Here is a 26,692-nt window from a genome sequence, read left to right on the forward strand (position 1 = left end):
TATATATATATATATATATATATATATATATATATATATATATATATATATATTCATCCTTAAGACAAGGGTCGGATCCTTGGAGATAGAGACTTGATAAAGGTAATTGTGGCAGAATAGTCATTTCGCAATCCAGATAGCCGAGCCAACCCCAAGGAACCCTAGCTCTATTTTTTACTATAAACTATAAATAAAAACAACCTCAGCTCGGTTCTACTTCAGCATCTGCCTCTTTCTTTGCGGTGCTTTGTTGCTTCCATCTGGTAGCTGCCTCGTCGATCTTCTTTTCAGGTAAATCGATTTTAGCTACGTTTACCACTTCACTTCTTTTGCCATATTCCATGCTTATATCTGTGAATCTACGTCTTCAGTAGCTTTTTGTGTTATAAGCTCCCAAATATAAATCTGATTCTTCATATTAGAATTGTTTTTTTAAGGGATTTTGTTGTGTTGTATATATCTATTAGAGGTGAATTATGATCTTAACTTAGTAGATTCGAAATTTTCGATCTTTAGTTGGTGAATTGTATAATTTTAGGTGCTTCAGTCTTTGATTAATCGATGGTCCCTTCCTTTTTTATGAGTCCAATTATTAACTTAAATTTGGTGATTTTTGGCTCGATATTAGAAAATGGGTAAGGAGAAGGTTCACATCAACATCGTGGTCATCGGCCATGTCGACTCTGGGAAATCCACCACCACTGGTCATCTCATCTACAAGCTTGGAGGTATTGACAAGCGTGTTATTGAGAGGTTTGAGAAGGAAGCTGCTGAGATGAACTAGAGGTCATTCAAGTATGCCTGGGTGCTTGACAAGCTCAAGGCTGAGCGTGAACGTGGTATTACCATTGATATCGCCCTGTGGAAGTTCGAGACCACCAAGTACTACTGCACTGTCATCGATGCTTCTGGACATCGTGAATTTATTAAGAACATGATTACTGGTACCTCACAGGCTGACTGTGCTGTCCTCATCATTGATTCTACCACTGGTGGTTTCGAAGCTGGTATTTCCAAGGATGGGCAGACCCGTGAACATGCTCTCCTTGCTTTCACCCTTGGTGTCAAGCAAATGATTTGCTGCTGCAACAAGGTAATAAATTTAGCTGGCCGGAGCTGTTTTTGGTGCTTCAATTTTATGATGTAGCGTATTTACTTTGCGAGATATAATTAAATTTTTTGGCCGACGGGGAAATTATTATTCTGTAATAACCTTTTACTTTATTAAAAAAAAATCAGTTTTTATAATAACACTTGCGGTATTGGGGACTTTCTATTAGGATCTGGTAGTTCTTGGTTCTGCAAATTCAACAATGGTTTTGACAAGAAATTAAATAGTTATTTTTTTTTGGTACTGTTTTATTCTGTGATTTCTGTTGTAATATCATCTCTTTGCTTTCTCAATTAGATATGGTGTTCAGTAAGGATTTTTTTTTTTTTTTCTTTGAAACTTGTCTATGCTTATATTTTAGATTTATGTTTACAAGCAATTGTATATGCTTCGTTTTATATGTGTTAATTGATGTATGCTTTGTAATGTTTCGTTTTTTACCTTTATTTAGATGGATGCCACCACTCCCAAGTACTCCAAGGCCAGGTATGATGAAATTGTTAAGGAAGTCTCCTCGTACCTCAAGAAAGTTGGGTACAACCCTGAGAATATTCCATTTGTACCTATATCTGGGTTTGAAGGTGACAACATGATTGAGAGGTCCACCAACCTTGACTGGTACAAGGGCCCAACCCTTCTTGAAGCTCTGGACCAGATTCAGGAGCCCAAAAGGCCCTCAGACAAGCCACTCCGTCTCCCACTGCAGGACTTTTACAAGATTGGTGGCATTGGAACTGTCCCAGTGGGTCGTGTGGAGACTGGTATCCTGAAGCCAGGTATGGTTGTGACCTTCGGACCCAGCGGGCTGACAACTGAAGTGAAGTCCGTTGAGATGCATCACGAGGCTCTCCAGGAGGCCCTTCCTGGTGACAATGTTGGGTTCAATGTGAAGAACGTGGCAGTGAAAGATCTCAAGAGAGGTTATGTTGCGTCGAACTCCAAGGATGATCCTGCTAAGGAGGCTGCCAATTTCACATCACAGGTTATCATCATGAACCACCCTGGTCAGATTGGAAATGGATATGCCCCAGTTTCGGACTGCCACACCTCCCATATTGCAGTGAAGTTTGCTGAGATCTTGACCAAGATTGATCGCCGATCAGGCAAGGAGCTCGAGAAGGAACCCAAGTTTTTGAAGAATGGAGATGCTGGCTTTGTGAAGATGATTCCCACCAAGCCCATGGTTGTTGAGACTTTCTCTGAGTACCCCCCATTGGGTCGTTTCGCTGTCAGGGACATGCGCCAGACTGTTGCTGTGGGTGCTATCAAGAGCGTAGAGAAGAAGGACCCAACTGGAGCTAAGGTAACAAAATCAGCTGCCAAGAAGGGGGGAAGTGAATTGTTCGTCCCACAAATTCTGTTGTGAACATTTTATATTGCAATTATAAATTGTTTAGATGTTTATTTAGAGGTTGTATTTTGAGTTTCCTAGGTACACCATTCGGGTTTTGCAGCCAGAATTGGCTATAGGACAGGGCAGTGGGCGGACTCTATTCATCTTCATGTGCTGGATACTTGAAAGTTGTCGATTTCTTTCCTTGAGCTAATGGGTACAAAAATTATTTTGCTTAATTTAACAAAAAAATATTATATATAATGATAAACTATTCATTGAAAAAAAATATATGCATATATTAATATCTGTAAATATTTACATCAATCGAGTAAAAATATATATATAATCAAATAATCATTTAATAATAAATTTTTCACTTGATTTTAAAATCGAGTCTTTATAATTTTTATTATAAAAAATATTTTTTTAACACTTGCCAGAACGACAATAAATTTTTTATATATTATATGTCAACTATCAAAACAATAAATACAATTATTATTAGTTTAAATTAATTTAAATACTAATTATTATATAATAAGTTTAATAATTGTTAAAATAATAAGTCTAAATATATTAAATATAATAAAATTTAAATATTTTAATGGGATAAAATTATTTTAATGATTATATATATATATATATATATATATATATATATATATAAAGTTAAATCTAACAATAAATAATATTATTTTTATATATTTTCAAACTTAATTTTCATAGAGTAAAAAATTAAAAAGCACTATTAAAACAATTGTCTCATCTTAATTTTTACTGAAAATTTTGAATAACGAGAAACCCTATATCCAATGGCAGACCTTTATATATTTGTCACATTCAAATTATTCTATCATATACTTTTTTTTATCCATTTTTACATGTCCCATTAAAAATTTTCTTTTATTTACAATTAACTATCAAATTTAGAAAAAAACTAAGAAAATTTAATTTTTTTTTTCAATTTTACCCTTTATTTTTATTAAATATAATAAATATTTATATAATATAAATAGTAATTAAATTAGATTAAGAGTAATTTAGTTAATTATTAACATATTTTTTAAAAAATAAAATTATTCAACTATTTTTTTAATTATTATATAAAACTCAAACAGGATGAATAAAAACGGATGGAGGAAATATATTATAATTAGTGCTTATTTTTCTCTTTCAAATATCACACCACTTTTTCAAGTTAAATCGGATGGAGGGAATATTTAGATTTTGTTGGATGATTAAGAGCATTTAAGATAAAACACTTACACTTCTAGGCTTCTTTTAAAATAAAAAATTTGTGAAAAAATATTCAATCAATTTTTTTCTCAATTCGACTCGATTTAATTAAATTAAAATTTTATTTTTAAAATTTAGGATCGGCTATATGAATTATCTTTTTTCATTTTAAATGATTTTGGATTAAATTCTTGAAAATGTATAATACTTCTAAATTATGTTGTACTACTCTCTTCCAAGTCAATTTAGATCTATTACTTTTTTTTTTTATCCTCTAATCTAATGTGTTCTACTTGTCTAATTGGAGACTTCATAATTTTTTTAAATAATTAAAAAATAAAAGTAATTAAATTTTAAAAATTAAGAAAAAAATAAATCAATTAAATTAAATATTTTTACAATTTCAATTTATAAACAGTTAAAATGTTGGTTAATTTTTTTAATTAAATATATTAATTTTAATATAAAAATAACCTTTAATAATATGATAGAAATTTTCAAAATAAATTAAATAAATCCTAAGTCTAAAATAATGTGAAAGTAGGTCAATAACTAATTAATAAATTAATCTAATTTAGGTAAAAGTCAAATTTCACCAATCAAATTTCACCCATCAATCCTTACCACAATCAGTAATCTCGCGATCTATAATTGAAAATTAGTAGGCCAGAAAGACCTTGGATTGCTCAAATTAATTCAAAATTTCTAATTTAAGCTCAATTTAAGAAAAACTTATTTTAAATTTATAAACTAAACTTTTTAATTTCTTAACTTAGATAAAAACTAAGAAAATTAATTTCCTACCCTTCAGATTAAATTTTTCATTCTTTCATTAAAAAGGGCTTAATTTCATAATATTGTTAATTTTTAAAATAATTTGATATTAAGATAAAATTTTATATTAATTAAGAAAAAAAAAAGCTAAACTAAACTCCCTCAATGAATATAAGAGCCATTGAAAAAAATCTTCAACAATCACTTGAACAAATTTTCATGGAACATTTCAAAACACACAACAAACGAGGAAAGAAGTCAACTACTCTCAATTATGCAACACATGAAGATGAATAGAGTCCGCCCACTGCCGGTCCTACAGCCAATTCTGGCTGCAACACCCAAACAGTGTACCTACGAAACTCGAAATACAACCTCTAACTAAACATCCAAACAATCTATAACAGCAATATAAACTGTTCACAACAAAATTTGTGGGATGAACAATTCACTTCCCTCCCTTCTTGGCAGCTGATTTTGTGACCTTAGCTCCAGTTGGGTCCTTCTTCTCCACGCTCTTGATAACACCAACTGCAACAGTCTGGCGCATGTCCCTAACAGCAAAACGACCCAATAGAGGATACTCTGAGAAGGTCTCAACCACCATGGGCTTAGTGGGAATCATCTTAACAAAACCAGCATCACCGTTCTTCAAGAACTTGGGTTCCTTCTCGAGCTCCTTTCCTGACCGACGATCAATCTTGGTCAAGATCTCAGCAAACTTCACTGCAATATGGGAGGTGTGGCAGTCCAAAACTGGGGCATATCCATTTCCAATCTGACCAGGGTGGTTCATGATGATAACCTGATATGTGAAATTGGCAGCCTCCTTAGCAGGATCATCCTTGGAGTTCGATGCAACATAACCTCTCTTGAGATCTTTCACTGCCACGTTCTTCACATTGAACCCAACATTGTCACCAGGGAGGGCCTCCTGGAGAGCCTCGTGATGCATCTCAACTGACTTGACTTCAGTTGTCAGTCCGCTGGGTCCGAAGGTCACAACCATACCTGGCTTCAGGATACCAGTCTCCACACGACCCACTGGGACAGTTCCAATGCCACCAATCTTGTAAACGTCCTAAAGTGGGAGACGGAGTGGCTTGTCTGAGGGCCTCTTGGGCTCCTGAATCTGGTCCAGAGCTTCAAGAAGGGTTGGGCCCTTGTACCAGTCAAGGTTGGTGGACCTCTCAATCATGTTGTCACCTTCAAACCCAGAGATGGGTACAAATGGAATCTTCTCAGGGTTGTATCCAACTTTCTTGAGGTACGAGGAGACTTCCTTGACAATTTCATCATACCTGGCCTTGGAATACTTGGGAGTGGTGGCATCCATCTAAAGAAAGGAAAAAACAAACATTACAAAGCATACATCAATTAACACATAAAATAAAGCGATATTCAATTGCTTGTAAACATAAATCTAAAATATAAGCATAGACAAGTTTCAAAAAAAAAAAAAAAAAAGCAACTTCCTGACTGAACCCAATATCTAATTGAGAAAGCAAAAAGATGATATTACAACAGAAATCACCGAATAAAACAGTACCCAAAAAAAACAACTAATTAATTTCTTGTCAAAACCATTGTTGAATTTGCATAACCAAGAACTACCATACCCTATCCTAAATAGAAAGTACCCGATACCAAGTGTTCTTATCAAATCTGTATTTTTTTATAAAGTAAAATGTAATCACAGAATAACAATTTCCCCCCTGGCCATAGAATGTAATTATATCTCATAATGCAGATATGCTACATAATAAAATTGAAGCACCAAAAACAGCTCCGGCCAGCTAAATTTATTACCTTGTTGCAGCAGCAAATCATTTGCTTGACAACAAGGGTAAAAGCAAGGAGAGCATGTTCACGGGTCTGCCCATCCTTGGAAATACCAGCTTCAAATCCACCAGCGGTGGAATCAATGATGAGGACAGCACAGTCAGCCTGTGAAGTACCAGTAATCATGTTCTTAATAAAGTCACGATGTCCAGGAGCATCGATGACAGTGCAGTAGTACTTGGTGGTCTCGAACTTCCACAGGGCGATATCAATGGTAATACCACGTTCACGCTCAGCCTTGAGCTTGTCAAGCACCCAGGCATACTTGAATGACCTCTTGTTCATCTCCTTTTGTTCATCTCAGCAGCTTCCTTCTCAAACCTCTCAATAACACGCTTGTCAATACCTCCAAGCTTGTAGATGAGATGACCAGTGGTGGTGGATTTCCCAGAGTCGACATGGCCAATGACCACAATGTTGATGTGGACCTTCTCCTTACCCATTTTCTAATATCGATACAAAATTACCAAATTTGAGTTACTTACTGGACCCAAAAAGAAAAAAAAAAAGAACCATCAATCAATCAAAACTGAAGCACCTAAAATTACACAATTCACCAACTAAAGATAGAAAATTTCGACTAATTCACATCTCATAGATCTATACAACACAACAAATTCCACTAAAAAAAAATCTAATATGAAGAATCAGTTTATATTTGGGAGTTTATAACACAAAAAGCCACTGGAGACAGAGATTCACAGATATAAGCATGGAATATGGCTAAAGAAGTGAATTGATTAACTAAGCTATAAGCGATCTACCTGAAAAGAGGATCTAAGAGGCAGCTACAGTATGAAGCAACAACGCAGACAGTATGAAGGGCAAAGGCTGAGGTAAGAAAAAACGAGTAGAGGTGGTTTTTATTTATAGCGAAAAATAGAGCTAGGGTTTCTTGGGGCTGGCTGGGGCTCGGCTATCTGGGCTGTGAAATGACTATTGTGCCACAATTGCCTGTATCAAATACCAATCTCCCCCAGCCCTTTTCTTGGAAAATAAAATAGTATATATAGATTTTTGTAACGACGGGAGGCAAGTTAGCAATCGGAAAATAATAATTAAATAAATCCCTAAACTTTTATATCTATGTCTATAAGTAGAGTTGAGCAGAATTTAATTCAAATAAAAAAATTACATCAAATTGAGTTAATTTGATTTAATTAGTTTGATTTTAAAATTTAATTGATTTGATTCAATTTTATATTATAAAAATTTTGATTATTTCGGTTCGGTTCATTTTGAAGAGAAATAAATCGATTAAATCGAATTGAACCGAATAATAATTTATATATTCAAATCCAACTAAATCGAACCGAATCGATTTTTAAAATAATTTATTTTTATGGGAAATTTATGATTTATATTTAATTATATATATATATTAATTATTTAATTTCATTGATTAATGGTTATTAGATTCAAACTAAAGTCAAAATTAGATCAAATAACTTGAAAATCAATTCTAAATTAAAAAATCAATCAAAAATAAAAATCGATCTGTTTAAACTGAACCGAACCAAAATATAATGGTTCGGTTCGATTCAATTTTTCACCCATTTCGATTCGGTTCAGTTTCTAAAATTTGAAATTCGATTTTTATAATTTAATTTGGTTCGGTTCGGTTCTGTTCTGTTTGGTTTGAATGCTCACCCCTATCTATCAGAACAGAAAATGAAATATAATAATATATATTTATTATATATATTTGAAAAAAAAAAGAAAAAAATATATATATATATAACAAAAGAATGTCATTTTATTAATTAAAATATATATAATTTCAAATTTATAATTCATTTGTCAATTTATCAATTTAATAAAAATTAATTTAATTATAATAAAATGTAGCTATTTTTATAAGGTTATCAATGCGAGAAGAAAAAGTTCTTCTTAAGAGAGAATAGAAAGAAAGAGAAGAGGTTAGGTTCACAATATCAGAGGGAGAAGGTTTGTGACACCCCTTACCTGTCTACAGTGTAGCTGAGCAAGATATGCCACACAGTTTACCGAAATACCATATTTTATTTCAATTATTTTTATCCTTCCTTATTTATTTTTTCATAGTTATAAAGTATAATTGGTGAAGTATAATTTATTTAAGTCATTTATGGAAAACATCAATTTATTTGAGATTCCGCAAATTTTATAGAAAATCTGACAGAGTACCGGCTAAAAATGGAGAAACAGTTCTTCGGAACCTGTGAAAAACACTTCCAAAATTTTCAATCAATCCCAAACTTCATTTCATCAATAAAATTTCAATATTTTTCAACAACATTTCCATTTCTCAATTATTCATCTCATATGATATTCATGTAAAAGTCATAAATAAATATTCACTTTTTTATTCATAAATACAATTTCCACTATTTACATTAATACCAAAATACATTACATAAGTTTCAATTACATATGAGAAAATAAACGTTAATTACAAAATACCCAAAATGAAACCTAGTGTCCTACTAATGCGCTGACGTCGGTGAGGTGACACGGACACTATGCAGAGCTGCGGATGATCTCACCCAGTCTGTGGTCTACTGGGCTCTCTATCGGTCTCTCCAGAACCTACACGTGACAAAAGCAACGCGCTAAGCAATAATGCTTACTAGTGCCAATAATGTAATAAAAAGAAATAACAAAAAATAAATATGCACTGCATGTTCTGATGTCTTATGCAGACCATTTTTCGATCATTATTGGTAATCTTATTTGTTATATACTTGTTATATTCATAATTTCATTAAATTTATCTTCTTTCATTTTTTGTTGCCCAAGTAACCTATAATGGATGACTAGACTGGATAAACGGGTAAACTGGCACTAGGTATCAAGTACCTTGGGCAGTCACACCATTGGTTACATATGTATCTCCCGGTGTGCAACAGAACAGCTAATGAGCTGTAATAAATATTACGCACAAGGCCAAGTATCATCACAATGTCAGAATGGCTAAAAGCTTTGAAATCACAAAATGGCATAATGCCATGTGTAGTACTGCTAACTGAACCCTATTGGCATGCCAATATATCCAAACCAATCTTACTAGGTGTACTAGGGCATGTTACACTTTTAAATTTCATAATTCTTGAAATTGAAGTTTAAGTGTTACTATTCATTTAATTGGTCAACTAAAATGTTGACTTTTGCATAGACAATAGGTACATTGGTTCTAATATTCCCAACATACCACATTTTGCATTCTAAAATTGTTGATATTGGTTGCCAATACCATTTCTAAGCTTAGTGTTGGTTATTCACAATTTTCAGATTTCAAGCACTAAGTTTACTTTTCCATTAGTCATTTGTACAGTAGGAATTTGGCAAAATTATCTTCATGAAAGTTGTTCCTTATTGTGTTTAGTTATATTTATTTTTTTGAATCACTCCATTTGGAGTTTTGTAGCTCAAGTTATGATAATTTTACCATAACTAGCTGGATTGACCTATACCCAGAATTTCTGGGCAATTTGGTTCTGCCAGATTTAGTTACCTAAGTTTGGTTGGCAATTTGACTAGGTTATGATCAGAATTTGGATTTGTGTTCCCCATAAAAGTTGTAGGTCTATGTCTCAGCTTTCTACTGGTAAAATTTCATATCAATTGGACCTTTCTACACTGAGTTATGACTAAATGAATAAACACTGTTCATTTGGTTATTTTGCCAAGGTAGAATGCAAGTCACCCGGATTAGGGCAATTTTTAGGTCAACTTGGTTTAGTTTTCTGGGCAAGGTTTCTTCACCAAAGTTGTGTCATTATGTATCTAGTTTCATGTTCAATTGGCCTTGCACCAATTGAACCTCTACAACTGCATTTATAGCTGCCTAAACCTGCTGGACTCACACTCAGTCCTGCAGGTCAGCCAAGGTAGCTCACCCAAACTCAAATAACAAGCCACAACTCACTTCCTTTCCTCCTCACACACATTCAAATGGTCACTAATTGACCATTATAAGGTTAATAAACCATCATATGAGCAAACCCTAGAATTGTTCAAGTGTCCAATTTTTTTCATTTCATACATGCACAATTCTTGCATTTCATTTACTTAATTATGTTCAATCCCTCATCCACTACCAAAGGCTGCTTATAACCATTTTTCTACCAAGCAAAATCATCAAACCTTAGTTAACCCTAGCTGCCAAAATTTATAAGGTGCACACACACACACTTGTTTGTTTTATTTTCTTCTATTTCCTACACAATGCCATTGAACATGAATTAAAACAAAAGGAACAAGAATTTGACACTAATCTTATTGGAGCAGAATTTCAAGCCAACTAAACTCTCTTTTTTCTTCCTCTTTTGGCTGCCTAAAGGATGTTCAAGTTGCTAGATTAATTTTTTGTGAAGCTAAATAAGGGTTTCAAGTGTTTGGTGAGATTGGGAGCTTTAGTGGAGCTTCAATGGTGATTTGGGTGAGAAGAGAGGAAACGACTAGTTGAAGGAAGGTGATGGCTGCTGATTTTTTTGATTTTTGTGGTATTATTTTCCCTTTTTATTAGTTAATTTAAATGTTAGTTAAATATGATTAGTGGGATTTGCTTAATGACATCACAATGATGTCATAAATGGACCTTTTATCTTATTTTCTTTTCTTTTCTCCTCTGCTCATTTTCAATTTAACTTTTAGTAATATTTATTTATATTTTATGTCATAATAATTATTTACTTAACTGGACAAGTCGACCAAAAATCACCTCTGAAGGCGAAATGACCAAAATGCCCTCCGTTTGGCTTAACAAACTAAAATTGTCTGTACTGATTGAAAAATTTTTCTAAGTATTTTCTTGGCATTCTAATGCCATAGAAACCTCAATGACCCTTCTCTAGAGTCCAAAAAATTATTTTATGAATTTTCTCTCGGGTTTAAGGCTCCTAGTTACGAGAACCACAACTTCCCACTGGGTTAACCATCGCTAGGGCACCGGCTCATTTAACTTGGTTGTATTTTATTTCTAAATTTTTTCCTAAATTTTTCTTATTAATATTTGAGTTAATTACGATTCCTCACTTTAGTTTAAATTTTTTTTCGGACGTTCTAGCTTTCCGGACCGACACTGGTTACCGGAACAATAGAATGTACGAAGTTGCTACAAGGAGGGTGTTACAAGGTTGCTGTAGAACTATTTGGGTAGAAGGTGTAGGTGTTTGGAAAAACATATTTGAGACACTCTGGCAGTTACTGGGAGTCCACGTCTTCCATGTAGATTGAGGATAAGTCTCACTGCTCCAAAATGTAAATGAGAATACCTTCTTGTCTCAATTTGGGAATCAAATGAGAAGTGATTTCCAGAGTAACATATTGTTCAGCAGAAGAACTATGGAGGGAACATTGGTCCATTCTGGATGTGAATATAGAAGTGTGTTCTAAACCCATTTGCAGGTTGGGTAGGTCCTAGGTATAGGGGAGACTCTGCCAGATTTTCGGCACGACTTAGGACGTCTTTGGTCTTTTTCTTAGTTTGTATTGAGTCAAATTTATTAAATGATTGTAATAAAATTATCAGGTGAGCCGGGACAGCCCTTTTCCTCCGCCCAGCTACCATAGTGACTAATGTCAAGTCTGTGAGTAAAATATTAATTTTAATTATAATTTCGATATTATTATATGTTTAATGCATGCCCATGCGTCACTTATATGTATATATCTATGTAGTTAAACCCTAGGCACGTTTTATGTTGCATTCACAACTGTTAAAGTGCCATGGATGTTGCTGTGGTAATTTAGAGCAGTGTGCGTGCATTGGCGTGCGTGTGATGTGGTGTTGGCTATGGATAGGACGGGTAGACACGGCTTGAGATCTTCGCTGAGACCTAGTCCTTTAGGGTAGACACGGCTTGAATTCTTCGTTGGGACCCCAATTTGGTTTATTAAGCGAAAGTCCGGCTTGAGTTCTTAGCTGGCACAGGTTGGATTTAAGAGAGCTGTATAGGGGATCAGCTCCCATATATTTATGATTTGACATTACTGGGTGTGTGAGTGCTCCAAATTACCTTTTTGCTGTTATGATGTGAAAATATTACTGATGTTGCATTTCACTCTACAGGGTGCATTAGCTTTAGACAGTTATAGAGATTATGGTTAAAATTGATATTTTACTCTCTGAGTCGAACGCTCACTCCTATTCAATATTTTTTCAGGCCACAGGAGGATATTTTTGAGGTTAACCTGCTTTTCTCCCTCGCAGGTCATTTATTAATGTTTGTATAAACCTGTTAACTCTTAGAATTTCCGCATGTGTTAGAAGTATTTATTTGATTTGGGTCTATAATATAATTATCATGTTGGACCTGTAAACGTATTATTATATGCATGTTTGATGGACTGGATGAGGGAACTGAGCTCCCATTTATTTTTATGACATTGAGTATGTGGAGGGTGAGCTGAGTTCCCCAGTTGATTATATATCGTGTTTACAGGTCGGGTGAGTCAAAAACTCCCCGTTGAAAAGTTCACTTTATGGCCGGACTCTATCCGGTTGAATTCTTGAAATTAGGCCCAATGGGGCTTAGAGTTGAGTTAAGAAATAGTTAGGCTTACTACAGGCCTCGGGGCTTTAGCTGGCCCAAATCCTAATGCCGGTCCGGCCCATAGGTTGGGTCGTGACAAAAAAAATACAAAAAAAAAAGTTTTCAAAATGGTGTAACTCAAGTATTATAACTTATTTTGAACTAAATTTATGAATATTTTAATTATTATGTTTTGAGAATGATGTCATTTAATTTGTATATAAATACAAAAAATAAATATTTAATAAAATGCAATAAAAATATAAATTAAAATTTTAATTTAAATCGAAAAGTATTTTATTTTAAAAAAACTTATGGAGATTGATGAAAACTATGAATGAAATCGCAGGAATCATAAATAAAACCAAGGCATACTTTTAGTTTATAACTAGTTTTAATCAACATAAACAATAAAATTTAATAATTAAATTTTAATTTCAAATTAATTAAAATAGAACACAAATTATGTAATATGTTAATATTAAAAAAATCAGAATATTAGAATAACAAATAGAAAAATGTTACAATTTTAGCTCCAGATGAAATTTGAATCGAGAATCAAATTTTGTTTTAACAGTTAAAGTACATTTAAGCATCTTGTTCGATATTAAGTGATGTCAGTCACAAAACTTAAAAGAAATTAGTCTTATGTTAAAGAAATACCCTGATGCCTAATCTAATGGTCATGGCATAGGACTACAAATAGAAATGATACCAAACACAAAGAATTCGGCACAGACGAGAACATTTTAGGCAGCTTGAAATAGCCATCTATAAACAAAAAAAAAAAACTCAACTCAACTCAACTCAACTAAGCTTTTATTTCAAAAATTTAGGTTCGGTTACATGGATTCGCTTTATCTACTCTAAACGATTTTGGGTTAAATCCTCAGAAATGTATAATGCTTCTAGGTCATGTTGTACTACTCTCCTCAAAGTTAATTTAGGTCTGCCTGTTTTTTTCTTTCTATCCTCTAACCTAATGTGCTCTACTTGTCTAACTGGAGTCTCCGTATGTCTACGTTTCACATGATCAAACCACCTCAATCTCCCTTCTCTCAACTTATCTTCAATTGGCACCACTCCTACCTTTTCTCTAATACTCTCATTACGGATTTTATCTAGTCTAGTATGACCACTCATCCACCTTAACATTCTCATCTCTGCAACTCTTATCTTAGACGCATACGACTCTTTCAGTGCCCAACACTCACTACCATATAACATAACCGGTCGTATGGCTGTACGGTAAAATTTTTCTTTCAACTTATTGGAATCTTACGATCACATAAAACTCCCGTTGCACGTCTCCACTTCAACCACCCAGCTTTAATCCTATGACTAACATCTTTGGGACAGTACCACTCCATTCAAACTAACTCATTTCCTATCACCAGTTTGGCCTTCACTGAACTTATAATGCATGTATTCTGTCTTCGTTCTACTTAACTTAAAACCCTTTGACTCTAAAGTACTTCTCCAAAGTTCTAGCTTTCTATGGACTCTTTCTCGTGTCTCATCTATCAGAACAATATCATCCGCAAACATCATGCACCAAGGAATACTCTCTTGTATATGTTTTGTCAATTCATCTAAAACTAATGTAAAAAGATAAGGGCTTATGGCTGATCCTTGATGTAATCCAATTGAGATCGGAAAATCTCTTGTGTCCCCTCCCACTGTACGCACAATAGTAGTTGCTCCTTCATATATATCTTTCAACACTTGTATATACGTAATAGATACCCTTTTTTATTCTAACACATTCCATAAGACATCTCTTGGAACACTATCATAAGCCTTCTCCAAATCAATAAAAACTATGTGTAGATATTTCTTCACATCTCTATATTTCTCCATCAAGCTTCTAATGAGAAAGATTACTTCCATAGTTGAACGACCGGGCAAGAAACCAAATTGATTGAGAGAGATAGAAGTATCATGACGTAGTCGATGCTCTACAACTCTCTCCCACAATTTCATAGTATGGCTCATGAGTTTAATTCCCCTATAGTTTGAGCAACTCTGTATGTCTCCCTTATTTTTAAAAATAGGTATTAAAATACTCTTCCTCCATTCATCAGGCATTTTTTTGAGTTTATAATCTTATTAAATAATTTAGTTAACCATGTCACTTCCATATCTCCCAAACACTTCTACACTTTAATTTGTATTTCAGTCTTTACCCACTTTCATTCTCTTAAGTGCTTCTTTTACTTCTAAAAAACTAATCCTTCTAGTATAATACTTTCATTCTCTTAAGTACTTCTTTTACTTCTAAAAAACTAATCCTTCTAGTATAATTCATATTCTTTTCTATTGTTCTATAATTTATATTCACGCTGTTACCATTTTAATTATTATTAAAGAGATCATTAAAATAATTTATCCATCTCTCTTTAATGTTCTCATCTTTCACCAACACTTTTCCTTTTTTCCTTCTTTATCCTTAATACACGATTGAGATCTTGACAAACCAAAAAAAACTACAAAATATTAATTCCAAACTAATTAAATTCGAAATACTATGTTTAAAATCAATTAAACATCATGAGAAGCTGAGAGAATAATATTCACATTTAGAATAAGCTGTGGATGGATGCTTTACCATATTAACACGAAATAACTTGAAAGAAAGAACTTAAACAAAAATCAAAATCGCCTTACCATTAAATCAGTAAGCAAAACTGTCTCGTACATAACAAGAACTAAATTGAAAAGAAAACTGTCTTGAGCACATTCACCAAAAAATGGTGTAATACTACAAGCTCACTGCCAGTCTTCCACCCAAATGCGGGCGCAGCAACTAGCAATGTACACTGAAAACCTTTAAACATAGCTAAATGCCTAAACATAAATAAAACTTTAACACTAAAAATTCCCATTCTTTGCGTTCACTTTCCACCCTTCTTTGCAGCAGACTTGGTAACTTTGGCTCCAGTTGGGTCCTTCTTCTCAACACTCTTGATAACACCAACTGCAACAGTCTGGCGCATGTCCCTAACAGCAAAACGACCCAATGGGGGGTACGCAGAGAAAGTCTCAACAACCATGGGCTTGGTGGGAATCATCTTCACAAACCCAGCATCACCATTCTTCAAAAACTTGGGTTCCTTCTCGAGCTCCTTGCCTGATCGGCGATCAATCTTGGTCAAGATCTCAGCAAACTTCACTGCAATGTGGGATGTGTGGCAGTCCAAAACAGGGGCATATCCATTTCCAATCTGACCAGGGTGGTTCATGATAATGACTTGTGATGTGAAGTTGGCAGCCTCCTTGGCAGGATCATCTTTAGAGTTGGATGCCACATTACCTCTCTTGAGATCTTTCACAGCAACATTCTTCACGTTGAACCCAACATTGTCACCAGGGAGGGCCTCCTGAAGAGCCTCGTGATGCATCTCAACAGACTTAACTTCAGTTGTCAGTCCACTGGGTCCAAAGGTCACGACCATACCAGGCTTGAGGATACCAGTCTCCACTCGACCCACCGGGACAGTTCCAATGCCACCAATCTTGTATACGTCCTGAAGTGGGAGACGGAGAGGCTTGTCTGAGGGCCTCTTGGGCTCCTGAATCTGGTCCAGAGCTTCAAGAAGGGTTGGGCCCTTGTACCAGTCAAGGTTGGTGGACCTCTCAATCATGTTGTCACCTTCAAAACCAGAGATGGGCACAAAAGGAATCTTCTCAGGGTTGTATCCAACCTTCTTGAGGTATGAGGAGACTTCCTTGACAATTTCGTCATACCTGGCCTTGGAATACTTGGGTGTTGTAGCGTCCATCTAAGGAAACGATGGACAAAAGGGAATACTTTAGGAAAAAAAAACAAATTAATAAAGTCAAATGAGTAACAAATACAACTACCAATTCGTCCATGGACAACGAAGCCATATTCAAAAACACACAAAAAAGCCACAAAAAAATGTAATCGAATAAACGAGATATGGTTGGGGGGAACAGCACTTAAGAAAGAAGCAAGGGCAATTTAATTTAACACTAAAGGCACCCATAGCAGGCAGTCCTCTCACATTCAATTTAGTGCATCCATGGTAAACTGTTTATCTCTGAAAACTTAATTCATTAAAAAAAAAAAAAAAAAGAGCAAGCAAACAAATAAACATAGATACAATACAAATTAAAACACGCTTACAGATCCATACAAGGTAAAAAGGAAGCTCATAAAAACAATTTTACAAAAAGTGCAAGCTAAAATAATTTTTGCATCCCCTCAATTAAATACAGTTCAAGCATATAATAGGGAACCAAATAATGAAATTTTTTAATTAAAACCAAATATTAATCTACTGCATAACAAATGGAGAGAGAGGGAATCGAACCCTCATTAGTTCAATACGAAGAACTTCCGGTTTAACATCCGGAGCCATCAACCATTAGGCCATCTCTCCCAAATAGACAACATCATAGATCTACTAATAAAGTAAACACGCATTGTAGTTCTGGACATTGTCCATGAATGCCTCAAATAGTATAAACGTTTCAACACTGCATTTGTCCTACATGGGTGTTCTTTATCAGAAGAGTAGGGCCACAATCAACAAAGACATCGAATAAGAATAGAAACAGACACAAAATATAATGTTACCTTGTTGCAGCAGCAAATCATTTGCTTTACACCAAGGGTGAAAGCAAGAAGAGCATGTTCACGGGTCTGCCCATCCTTAGAAATACCAGCTTCGAAACCACCAGTGGTGGAATCAATAATGAGGACAGCACAGTCAGCCTGTGAGGTACCAGTAATCATGTTCTTAATAAAGTCACGATGCCCAGGAGCATCAATAACAGTACAGTAGTACTTGGTGGTCTCGAACTTCCACAAGGCAATATCAATTGTAATACCACGTTCACGCTCAGCCTTGAGTTTATCAAGCACCCAGGCATACTTGAATGACCTCTTGTTCATCTCAGCAGCTTCCTTCTCGAACCTTTCAATGACACGCTTGTCAATACCTCCAAGCTTGTAAATGAGATGGCCAGTGGTGGTGGACTTGCCAGAGTCGACATGGCCAATGACCACGATGTTGATGTGAACCTTCTCCTTACCCATTATAGATGCCTAAAAACTGATCTGAAAACGAAGTATAAGCTTCAGCAACTCAGACAAAATCTGAGTCAATTTGCTCTAAATCAGATTAAAAAAGAGGGGAAATTAACATAGAATTCAGACTGCTACAATTTAGATTAGAAAATTTCATAAAGAGATTGAAAGATCTGTATGATGCGAAGCATCTACATAAGAAATCTTAAAAATTCGAATGAATTAGAGATACAGAGATAATCAGATCTATATATCTCCAAACATAATTAACTAATGAAGTTACCTGAGTTAAAGGATTGAAGGCTCGCCTTAGAACCCCGCTTGCGATGTTTAAGAGAGGAGACACCGAACTGAGTGATGCGGACGCAAAACTGCCGTTATTTATAGGGATATAAGGGCTAGGGTTCTTGAAGGCGTCTAATATTCATCTTGCGGTTTTGCCCTTCAGATGTAAGATGCAATGACGAATTTGTCCCCCCTTGCTTGGGAATCAAGCAGAAGGGTTTTTTTGTGTTTTTTTATCAATACTGACCGCATGTGAGATGATATAAAGTATCGCGGATGAATATCAGATCACTTATTTATCAGATATAATTTTAATTTTTAAAATTTATTATATATTTTAATTTATTTATTTAAATATTTATCAGTTGTTAAACATATTTAAAATATGAATCAAATATCGTTTAAATAAATAAAAAAATTTAAATTATTGGATCCACAAAAGTCAGCAAAGCTTCTTAAAAAATCATAATATTTTCTATACTTTATAATTTATAAATAAATATATATATATATATATATATATAATTATATTCAATTCTTGTGCTGCAAATATATTTAATAATCTATTGAAAAAAAAAAAAAAATATATATATATATATATATATATATATATATATATATATATAATAATCTCTCTGAAACTGAAGACAAAGCATTTGCGTAACGGACGAAGCATCCGTAACTCAAATTAGTTCGCTTTCAAAACTTTCCACATATTTATATTGTAATTATTTTGTAATTTATTCACAAAATATAAAAAAAAATCATTTTTGAAAGTAAACTATTTTTTATTATTTAGTTACATTATTAAAAATAAAAGAAAATACTTTTATTATTTAACTTATATTGCAAATTTTTATATATAATATTATAAAATATTTAAAGTATTAATTTTTATTTTTCTAATATTTTTTATTATTATTATTATTATTATTATTATTATTATTATTATTATTATTAAATATAAAAATATATATCTATATTTTGTATAAATGTGGGAAGGAGGGGAATATAAGTTTTGCCAAAAATACCCTCTTTCTTTTAAATTAATTATAATAATATTTTTATTATTTAAATTAATTTTAATATTTAAATAAATTTAAAATTTTTAATTATAAAATTTATATAAATTTAAAATCCTTAATATACTTATGCCATAACTTCAATTAAGTATACAAGTTTATAAAAAGTAATTAATTAAAATAAAAAATTAATAAGTGAAAAATAAAAATATAATTAATTTATAATTAAACTAATAATATCAATATATCTATATCTATAAATATATGAATAAGGGAAACATTAGGTTTTCAAAAAATGCTCGTATAGATTTATTATAATAATAATAAATAATTATTTTTTTAAATATTAATTTATTTTAAATTTTTATTATTTAAAATAATATATAGTTTATATAAATTTAAAATTCTTAATCAATAAATTATAATCTAAATACAATTAAGTCAATAATTAAGAAAAAGACAACATTAAAGTAATATATATATATATATATATATATATATATATATATATATATATATATATATATATATATATATATTATCAAAACTTTATTAGAATATAAATCCTTAACTAAGTTGAATTATATTTAACAAATAATTTTTTATATATAAGTAATGAAAAATTTTGTAAATGATGTTAATTAATTATTAATAAAAATGTTAATTAATTATTAATAAAAATGTTAATTTAACTAATAAAAACATATTTATAGTTAATTCATCACTAAATCTATAAATAATTTCAGTCTCAAATATTACTATATTTAATATAAACTCAAATTTTAATATTATTTGAATAATAATTCCACTTATTCCAAAAATTATATTATAATTTCTAACATAATAATTCTATAATCTCAATCTTATAAATATTATTAAATAATTAAAAATTATTTTATTTAATAACATAAAATCAATAAATACCTTAAACATTAAATTTTACTTCCACTAATTTATTTTTTAATTGTTTTAAATATTTATAAACTTATAATATAAAATAAATATAACTTATTTTAATTATATAAAAGTGGGAATAAAGGGAAACATTGAGATTACTAAAAATACCCATAATAATTTAATATTATGAAATAAATGATGAAATTTAAATGGTTATTAAAATTAATTAATTAATTTTTTTTATTAAGACTATCAATTTGCTTAAAAATGAAATATAAATAAAATATGACTTAAACTCTTAAAAGCACAGCAAAAATCAACCCTTTAGATATCATATAAGAGTAATCCTATTTATTAATTCATAATTTTATTAATTTACTAAAAAATTTCGTAACTTAAAGTCCTACTTTTTTTTTTAATTTTTGAAAGAAAGATCCTAATATTATTAAATCTTTAATGCTTACTGCATATCTTTTATTCTTTTTTATAATATTATTCTTCTAATATTTTTTAATTATAACTCTATTATTTATAAGATTTTTAATTTGATAAATAAATTAATATATTTTAAGTGAATAAGACTGACCAAAATGAAAAATATACAATAAAAATATGCTAATAAATTCTAATTTAAATACAATTAAGCTCACAATTACAAATTATAGAAAAAACACATCTTTACGTGAAAACAAAAGGGAAAAAGTCTTTTATAAAAAAAAGGAAAAATGAAAAATAAAATATTATATTTTTAAAAATTTATTTATCTATAATATTATAACTTTAATATCATACAATATATTTAAATTATAGAAAATATTACAATCCTTATAATAAAAGGAAAATAATATATAAAAGTTTTTTTTTAAGTGTAATTCTATTGTAACTTGAAAAGTAATGTAAATATACTTTAAAAAATAATGAGTTAAAAAAAATCAATGAAAATTATATTAAATGTAAAGTTATTATATATTAAATTAAGAATCTATTTATATTTATAATCTATTGTAACACCCCTGATTTTTTATATATTATTATTGGGCTTCGTGTAGGTATCCTCAATTCGCGGAAATTCGATGTGTCCGGAAAAGTCTCCGAATTGGATCGAGGTTTTGGCTACCCCACCATTGTCAGGCATCCCGAGCGCGTTCCCGAAGTCGGAATCGGCAAAGGTAAACCCGAACCTTTCTTTTTCGTAATTTTCTAGTGCTTAAATAGGATTGAAAATTCATAAAATATTCGTGGTAGCTTAGAAAATTACGATTCTTTTTGCAATAGCTTAGTAATATTTCTAAGGACCGCGGGGCAGAGTTTTATAATTTTTAGAGCTTATTTGAGCAGTTTTTGCAAAAATGATCAATTATAAGGACTAAATTGAAATTTTGCGTATTGTGATGGATGATTGATTTGATGGGCCCAGGAGGGGCTGTGTGATATGATTGAACTGTTAATGTATGGATTGTGAGTATAGAAGTGCGTTTTTAGCCCTTTTGCAGGTTGGGTAGGTCCTAGGTATAGGGAGACGGATTTACGACTTAGGACGTAATTGGTCTTTTTCTTTATTTGTATTGAGTCAGATTGTATTAAATAAATGTAATATAATTGTCAGGTGAGCCGGGACAACCTTCTTCCTCCGCCCAGCCGCCACAGTAATTTGTCGTCAAGTCTGTGAGTAAAATATTAATTTTAATTGTAATTTCGATATTATCATATGTTCAGCATGCCCATGCATCACTTATATGCATATATTTATTTAGTTAAACTCTAGGCACGATTTATGTTGCATTCATAACTGTTAATATGCCATGGATGTTGTTGTGGTAATTTGAAGCAATGTGCGTGCGTTGGCGTGCGTGTGATGTGGTGTGGACTATGGATAGGACGGGGTAGTCACGGCTTGAGTAATTCGCTGGGACCCGTTCCTTCGAGGGGTAGTCACGGCTTGAGTAATTCGCTGGGACCCTCGATTTGGTTATTAAGTGGAAGTCCGAGCTTGAGTAATATTTGGCACCAGTTGGATTTAAGAGAGTCGTATAGGATCGGCTCCCATATGTTATGATTGATACTACGGTGTGTGAGTGCTCCAAATTACCTTTTGATGTTATGATGTGAAAATGTTGTGTATGTTGCATTTCACTCTACAGTTGCATTAGTTTGATAGTTATAGAGATTATAGTTAAGATTGATATTTTACTCTCTGAGTCGAACGCTCACTCCTGTTCAAAAATTTTTACAGGCCACAGGAGGATATTTTGTTCTGGGTTAACCTGCCTTTTTACCTCGCAGGTTGTTTATCAATATTGTGTAATTTTAATTACTCCTAGAATTTCCGCATGTGTTAGCAGTAATTATTTGAAATTGGTCTGTAATATTATATTCATGTTGGACCTGTAAACTTAATATTTTAAGTCTGTTTGATGGATTGGATGAGGGAGCTGAGCTCCCATTTATTATTATGTTGATGAGTATGTGGAGGGCGAGCTGAGCTCCCCAATGGATTGTTTATTGTGTTTACAGGTCGGGTGAGTCGAAAACTCCCCGTTGGAAAGTCCATTTTATGGCCGGACTCTGTCCGTTTGTTTTCTTGATATTGGGCCCAAATGGGCCTTAGAGTTGGGTTAATGAATAGTTAAGGCTTACTACGGGCCTCGGGGGCTTTAGGCTGGCCCAGGTCCTAGTGCCGGTCCGGCCCATAGGTTGGGTCGTGACAAAGTTGGTATAAGAGCTTAGGCTCTATATTCATGGGAAATAATATACATGGGAGTGTAAAAGGAGTCTTGTTAGGATGTTACATGCGGAGTATAGGATTCTGTTTCGTCTTTTTCTGTAATTCTTTGTTTCTAGATTCTGCGTTATACCTCGGGAAATATAAAAGTGCCTCAGTTAGTGTCTTGATTTTCATGGAGTACACAGAAATGTGAAATAGAGTTAGTAGACATGTGAGATCTATCATGAGGATACGTACTCCAAGAAATGTTATATTTTGTCAGTATGGGTTTAAATGGTGTACCCATTTCGTGCAAGGCACGAGTACATAAAGGTGAGTCTTGAAATCGGTTGCCTAGATAAGGATGAGGATATGGATGACCTTAGAATAAGTTTGTGATAATAGAAGATTCGGAGAGATAAGAAATTAGGAGACCTAGTCCGCCGGAGACGTATCGTAGTAACTATACAATGTTCTCGATGTCCGCTCCGTGACATGAGATTATTGTGTAGAGGCTGCGTGCATCCCGTGGTGCTCCATAATGAGGGTGTTTGAGATGGCTTCATTTTGGTACGCTTATGCGAGCGAGTTCTATATTTGCAGAGGAGTTGGGAACTCGGCTAAGAGTCTAGAGTTAGAATATTGAAAGGTCACGGTTGGGTGATAACTAGAGTCGGTGACTCGATTACTGACATGAGCTAGAGTTACATCAAGAGTTGCCATCGGACTGGAGGTTTGGACTAGTTGCAAAGTAAAGGTGACACTTATAGAGTGAGAATAGTATACCTTGTGTGTATCAAGATGGAATAAAGTACAACTCTACTACCTAGAGAAGGTCGAAACTATGAATTGATGATTTATAGAGCTATGATATGATAAAAGAGTCATTAACTTGACATGGTTGCGGGAAGGTGGTAGATGTAGTACCTTTGTTGCGACAAGTTAGGATATAGTCCTATCTTTTCGAATGGATCGAAGGTTATTCGATAATGATGACTTATGGAATAGTGTCCCGGATGGACTGTAGAGTGTGGTAGAGAGTAGTTGGCTCGGGTATCCCGGAGAGGATACAAGTTCCATTATAGGAATCATATATAATCGGATCACGATGGATGTAAATCCTTTGAATTGGATGACGGGTTTGGGTGCGAAATCTTAAGTTTTGGAATTGAGTAAACATGGAAAATAATAATAATAATAATAATAAAAATAATAATAAATAAAATTACTGCAGAATCAGTTCTCGAGGTAGTAAGGGTATTATGTAAGTTAAAGGATAAGAATAGAGATCATACAATAAAAGTATGGTAATTTCTTGAGTTCCTTTCTAATTTCAAATTATTCAAAACAATAGTATAATCTAATTATAATAGTGTTAAGAGTAATAAATTAGCGAAGATAAATCACAGAAGGCCAATGGATAAAGAAAGTGCAGAATGAAAGTTTGGGCAATTGATTGCAGATGCAATATAATCTAAATGCTAGTGGAAGTACTAGCTAGAGTGGTCAAAGGACCAAATGAGTAGCAGGACATATGATAACGCGATAGAGACTCTGAAAGATATAGTTAGCAAGTACAGCTATTATGTTAGGAAGAAGAATGGAACCAGGGATAGAATAGTCAAGTTCTATGTTGGGTAAGACAAAGGAAATAAATGAAAGGACAACCTAAAGAGCTCATAATAAAAGGAACAAAGTTAAGATATAGGACAGGCTAAGTGTTATTCTTGGCAAGGAGAATGACAAGGATGGAAAACCCAAAATGGGATCACATTAGTGAGAAAAGTGATGGAGGTATGGAATACAATAATAATGAGTAAATGTTAGAAGGTGTGCGATGGTATTGCGGACTACCTAAATAGTTAGAGAAAGAGAAGTTAGTAAGCAGTAAGTTGAATAAAAGTCAGTCTAAGGGATTAAATTAATGACCCTAGATAAGGGTGGAATTAGTGTTGGAAGAATTTATTAATGAGAGAAATCTTTCAGGAATCAACAAAAGTTAATGGCACAATAAAAACGATGATAGATATGAATCATAGGTCGAGTATAAGTAAAGTTAATAAATTATAAAATATTATGTCAAGAAGGAAAATGGTACGGTAAAGGATTTATGCAGATGATAACTTATAGGTAGAGCATAATTGTGCTAGGAGATGATGAAATTTGGAGATAAAGACCAAGAAACTTAGGTGAAACGTTATAATATGACAATCGGGTGTAGTTGAATATAAGAGGATATTTTCTTTCTTTTCAAGTTTAGCTTGTGCTTTTGGTTCTAGAAGGTTATATAAGGAACAAAAACTGAGTCAATGAGACCTAGTTATTGAGAGTTTAGTAGGCACAAATTCATACATAATTTCCTAATATGAGAATGACAGTAAGTGCATACCTAGTATTAAGTATGAAAGGACGAACAGAGTAATGACAGGAGTTAAATTGAGTTAGCTACTAAGGCTTGCAACTGTTTTAAACTATGAGCTGGAGGAAGTACTATTTATGGTTGAGATTCAATAGATGAAATTGTTGTTGATGGGTAATTTGAGGTTGAAGTTTAGAAAGCTATGGGGGTATATATGATTATATTAAGGAGAATGAACACGTGAAGTATCTTGTTTGGAATTAAGGCATGACACATATTTCCTACAAGTGTTAGTTCGGATGGAACTTATAGTTTATGGGGCTCATATTCATCCAGGATAAGCAATTTCCTACTAAGGTGATAGGGAATGATAATGTTCGATAGTTAAGTTGGAAAAAGGGGATACAAGAAAAAATTTTTCTATGGGTAATTATAAGTGTTACATAAGGTGAAGAATGGTAGGAGTAAATCATAGGGTTAGAATTCTTGAAGTAATGAAACTAGTATTCAAGATAAGACTAAGAAATAAAAAGAAAGTTAAAGTTGATGATGGGATAGACATCTTTGAAGGAAAAGGTGTAAGGATGAGATAGGACTAAAATTAAGGAATAAGTACAAAGAGTTGAAATGATACCAACAATACCAAAAATAGGAAAAGGGAAGTGGATAAGATGCAAAGGACAGGAAGAGAGCTCGATAGAGTCAGTTATAATGATGAGGATAAGGAGGGTCTAACCATTGCCCCTGTGTTAACACTACCTATGAGCGGTGAAGGATACACTGCACCGTGATGCCTCTAGAGTTGGCCTAGGGTGTGTTTTGATGCGGAATGGAAAAGTAGTGGCTTATGCTTCAAGGCACCAAGAGGCATGAGCGAACTATCCCACCCATGATTTGGAAATGGCGCGTAGTCTTTGCACTAAAAACTGGAGACACTACTGTATGGTGAAGTGTGCGAGATATACACCGACCATAAGAGTTTGAAGTACATCTTCCAACAGAGAGATTTAAACTTGAGACAGAGGAGATGGATGGAGCTTCTGGAAGACTATGATTGCCCCATCCAGTACCACCCTGGGAAGGCCAATGTAGTAGCAGATGCTTTAGAAAATCTTGCACATTTCAGAGAAGAGTGCTGATTCAGGAGGTACATGAGTTGATGGATCAAGGTTTAATCCTAGATCTTTCAGATGAGTGGGTATTGTTGGCTCACTTTTCAGTGAGGCCAGACTTGAGGGACAGAGTTAGAGTTTCGAGACCAACAATTGATGAAGATTATAGAAAGAGTACAAGGTGAAGGTGGTGAGTTCGGATTTGCCAATGATGGCGCCTAGTGCAAGGTTCTAGGATATGTGTGCCCGATGTGGACAACCTCAGGAATGAAATCATGCGAAAGGCACACTACACACTGTACAGTGTCCACCCAGGTTCCACCAAGATGTACCATGATGTAAAAGATAGCTATTGGTGGAATGGCATGAAGAGAGACATAGCAGACTTTGTGTCCAAGTGCTTGACTTGTCAGAAGGTGAAGTTTGAACACCAGAGACTGTCA

The 26,692-nt window shown here is 33.3% G+C and overlaps 1 protein-coding gene and 2 pseudogenes across 2 annotated transcripts; 1 reads left to right on the top strand and 2 right to left on the bottom strand.

Moving 5' to 3' along the window:
- The first annotated feature begins 131 nt into the window (after positions 1–131).
- Positions 132–2,683, top strand: LOC110641147 (elongation factor 1-alpha-like; annotated as a pseudogene).
- Positions 2,684–4,642: 1,959 nt separating this feature from the next.
- Positions 4,643–7,218, bottom strand: LOC110641142 (elongation factor 1-alpha-like; annotated as a pseudogene).
- An 8,237-nt stretch (positions 7,219–15,455) lies between these two features.
- On the bottom strand, positions 15,456–18,311 carry LOC110641145 (elongation factor 1-alpha). Of its 2 annotated transcripts, none has more exons than XM_021792761.2 (3): positions 18,154–18,311; positions 17,418–17,900; positions 15,456–16,596 (listed from the first exon to the last, which is right to left on the bottom strand). In XM_021792761.2, exons 2-3 carry the CDS (start codon positions 17,877–17,879, stop codon positions 15,709–15,711), a joined length of 1,350 nt encoding a protein of 449 aa, XP_021648453.1. In that variant the 5' UTR covers positions 17,880–17,900; positions 18,154–18,311; the 3' UTR covers positions 15,456–15,708. The 2 variants fall into 2 exon arrangements, with proteins under 2 accessions (XP_021648453.1, XP_058001261.1); XM_058145278.1 differs by having other exon boundaries at positions 17,418–17,939; positions 18,154–18,232.
- Positions 18,312–26,692: the final 8,381 nt, after the last annotated feature.

Source organism: Hevea brasiliensis, chromosome 4, assembly GCF_030052815.1.
Source record: "Hevea brasiliensis isolate MT/VB/25A 57/8 chromosome 4, ASM3005281v1, whole genome shotgun sequence".
In the NCBI taxonomy this organism is placed as follows: Eukaryota; Viridiplantae; Streptophyta; class Magnoliopsida; order Malpighiales; family Euphorbiaceae; genus Hevea; species Hevea brasiliensis.